Raw genomic sequence first — 3,727 nt, forward strand, 5'->3', positions numbered from 1 at the left:
CTATGCTGCATGTTCAGGAACGTTGTTTTCTACTTTATCCAAATGTGCAGGCAACCGTTGACAGTCTTCATAACAGTGCAAATACAAAGCTGTTGATTTAGGCAACTGCCACTGGGTGTTCTCTGTTTGAAAGAGAAACCAAGAAGTAGGAACATTGTGTCTACTTTATCTAGATCTGACAGTTTCGTACACATACACTGACAGTGTTTCACATCTTGATATCAGCTGGTACATGAGATTTTTGAGAGAATTATGTTTAAATGCGGCATCAGCATATTGTTAAGAGGTTAAATCTTTATTATATTAAATATTTGAAGATGGGGGTAATTACAAGGGTCCCACAGCGTGTTTAGGTCCTGACTGTCGTGTGCAGGGGTCCATATTTAGGCTCCTCGCTTTGTATAGGCATTCAGTTTTAGTTTCAGAGTGTGCGTCTTATTGACATAGTTCTATCTGTGTGTGTGTGTGTGTGTCTGGGGGTGGGGTTTGTGTGTGTGTTTCTTTAGCTGTGGTTTTTAAGCACAGCAGCAAACATACATGATACTTTCCAGAGACAGAAAGTATCACGTATGACTGACAAACGCACCACAAAAAAAGTTATGTTTATAAATGTTTATAAACAGCTCTATGTAGAAACCATACTGTCCTCATGCCAAGCAGAATGTCTTGTATGCACATAAATGTGTGTGTGTGTGTGTGTGTGTCTGTGTGTGTTTGTATGTGCATGTCCCTCATACTTTACATTACTGTAAACTGTTGTTGGAAATTCAGACACCCAGGTTGGTATAAAACACTAAAGCTTTATTAATTTGACATGTATTGATTTTGTATAACTTTGCATACAATAGAATTTGGATCCCTGCTCCTGTTCACGTATGACTGACAAACGCACTACAAACACTCACACATGTACACCACCAAAAACTTTATGTTTATAAAAGTTTATAAACAGCTGTATGTAGAAACCATACAAGCAGAATGTCTTGTATGCATATACAAAAGGAACAACATATAACAACGCAAGATTAAGTAAAGAAATAAGAACTGGCATTCCAGTCTACATAAAGTGCAATGAAGTACAGTATAAGTATTCCCCTGAGGTACGTTTGAGACCCATATGGTTTCGATGACGAGCAATGGCTTTTCTCACATCTCAAAACCCAGTATCTTTAAAATACTGCTTAGACTCTCTGGCCTTACAAGACTTTGGAGTTAACAGTCTTGTCGGCGGTTCTCTGAGCTTTCATCTCCATAACCTCAAACTTGCTTAGCCTTCCTCACAGGCTTCTGATGACTAGTGCTGTTTCTCTGCGCTTCAAAGAGAAATTAAAGATAACATAAGAGGCATATATCAGATCACTGAGACAGAGGAAGCTGCTGTGTAAGATGCGTTCTGAGACAAAGGAAGCGGCTATGTAAGACTCGTACTGAGATAGCTATGTGAGAAGTATATGCTTGGTTCACAAGCTTCCTTTAGCTAAACAGTGTATTAGCTGAACCACATCTGCTTCCTAGGATCTGAATCTACACAATGACCACCTCTCTGTTGGTGTCCACTGTGCCAAGCACGGGGTAAATCTTCTCAGAGTTGCCAAAATCAGCCTGGAAGGTGTAAATGTGTCTCCTCTGCTTTGCATCAAAGAATCTGACCTGTCTGCCCTCCATGTCCAGATACACTCCTACTCTTCTGGGGATTGGCTGGTTTAATTTGGTGATGGGGTCGGTGAGGGCAATAAGTCTGCCTAATTGGAGACGGAGGGTCCAGTACCCTGAGGACGTGGTGAGTTTGGTAAAGCCATGTCTGGGTGCCGACTCCTTTACTACGCCTATCCTCCAATCAGAGCATCCCCTCACATCCACCTCCCAGTAGTGGCTGCCTGAGCTAAAGCCCTCGGTTCCCTGGATGCAGAACCAGCCGTCATACTTGTGAGGAGCCCGCTGGAACCAAGCATGTCGTTTTTCTTTGCTCTCCTCAAAGGTGATTGACCTCACTCGCCTTCCGTCAGCAGATATCTTGAGAGTGGGGTTTGCCGTCTTTGGGTCCAGGGTGATCTTAACTGAAGGAAAGTGGGGAAAGTGTTTAGGCAGCCATATTTCATGACAGCAGAGGACACAGGGGATATAAAAGGTCACTGTCACTATATGCATAACCAACATAGCCATAGATTTGCATTAGATTTGAACATTGCAAAGCAGCATGCAAATAATCTTACCTGTTGATTTAGTCATCGACTTCCATTCTAAAAAACAGAGGGGCCTTGTGTTACCATGGTAATATGAAGGACATTGCTGCTAATGTGTTGTTGAGAAACACTGCTATTAATATTTTAACTTTAACTATGTTTTAACTATAAAATGAACTGCACAATAGCAGGAAGGACACAGTGCACTCTGTTTTTTCAGATTAAATGAAGAGCAAGCCTACCTGGGTTAAGTACCTTTCCTGGAACAAAAGAGAAACAAAATGAAAAAAGCCAGAGATATGACATCAAAAGGCATCAGATGACTGACCTGCATCAAATTACCCCCAGGAAACTACCTAGACCTACCAGTAGCGCTGCGTGCCTGTGAGAGCTGTACAGTTTCAGTTTCAGCCTCCTGTTTCAGCCCTTTTCTCTCCATCCCTCCATCCTCCTCATCCCTCTCTCTGGAAAGGAGAGACGGCTTTGCAAGCTGTGAGGAGTAATACAGAGAATGGATCGGGGCTGGTTAGATGACTAAGGTCATTGAGACGGTGTCCTTCTCTGAGTCATTTGCGTTTACATTCCTTCTCTGCATCTCACTCATCTTATCCACATACTCTAGTTTCGGGGCTGGTTAGATGACTATGATCATTGAGACTCTGTTCTTATCGGCATCTGTCACGCATACAGTACATTCTCTAGTTTAGGGACTGGTTAAAAAAAGAGACTCATCCACATTCTTTAGTTCATTACCTGCACCATTCCATGTAGCTGAGAGGCGTGTCCTGGATCAAGTTTTGACGCACACAAGGAGGAGGAGTCATCTGGCACCTGCAGGCTGCTGTGCTTCTGCCAAAACAATAATACAATAGAAGGACACGGTAGGGGTCATTACCTCTTTTCTATCTATCATTATCTTGTTATGTGCCAATGACAGAGGCATGAGACAACCACACCCAACACTGCCTACCTTTGCCAAACTGCCATAACGAAGAATTTGTAACCCTTTGATCAACTAAGGAAAGCAAACAAAACAAAAAATTAGCGTCACAACCCTTAATGTGCAGAAAAGATGACCTTTCAGATGCGTGTGTCTCAACATACAACACGGACATCTTACCTTAAGCAAGTTAAAGGTTGGTTTGAGAAAAGGTTGTGAGCTGCATTTTTTTTTAGTTCTCTCCTTTTTAATCTCATAATCATTGAAGCTTCCACAACTCTGTGAAACTGCAAATGGTTCTGCAACAGAGGAAGCAGAACTGACACTGACCGGGAGAAAACTGTAAAAGCATAGCAAGAACATTTGCTAGCTGACTCTGGGATATAAATACATTTTGACTCCAACAAATCATTTTAATTGCATGTTTTTATTTTGCATTGAGGCAGGACTCTGAGGTTCTCAGATGCATGTGAAACAATTCAGCCTAATTTAAAAGTAAAGCTATTTTTTTATATTTGGATTAAAAAGTGTATGACAATTAACTCACTCTGTTTTGATGAACTCATTTCCTTTCACTTCCTTCAACAGCCTTGTCTGCTAATCG

The 3,727-nt window shown here is 41.6% G+C and overlaps 1 protein-coding gene across 1 annotated transcript; it reads right to left on the reverse strand.

Annotated features, from left to right (window-relative positions):
- Nucleotides 1-780: 780 nt before the first annotated feature.
- si:dkey-18p12.4 (SPRY_PRY_C-I_1 domain-containing protein) lies at nucleotides 781-2,663 on the reverse strand. The gene is made up of 3 exons (XM_042703001.1): nucleotides 2,550-2,663; nucleotides 2,214-2,443; nucleotides 781-2,057 (listed from the first exon to the last, which is right to left on the reverse strand). Exons 2-3 carry the CDS (start codon nucleotides 2,227-2,229, stop codon nucleotides 1,525-1,527), a joined length of 549 nt encoding a protein of 182 aa, XP_042558935.1. The 5' UTR covers nucleotides 2,230-2,443; nucleotides 2,550-2,663; the 3' UTR covers nucleotides 781-1,524.
- Between the last annotated feature and the right edge of the window lie 1,064 nt (nucleotides 2,664-3,727).

The sequence above is a fragment of the Clupea harengus genome, chromosome 2 (assembly GCF_900700415.2).
Source record: "Clupea harengus chromosome 2, Ch_v2.0.2, whole genome shotgun sequence".
Taxonomy (NCBI): Eukaryota; Metazoa; Chordata; class Actinopteri; order Clupeiformes; family Clupeidae; genus Clupea; species Clupea harengus.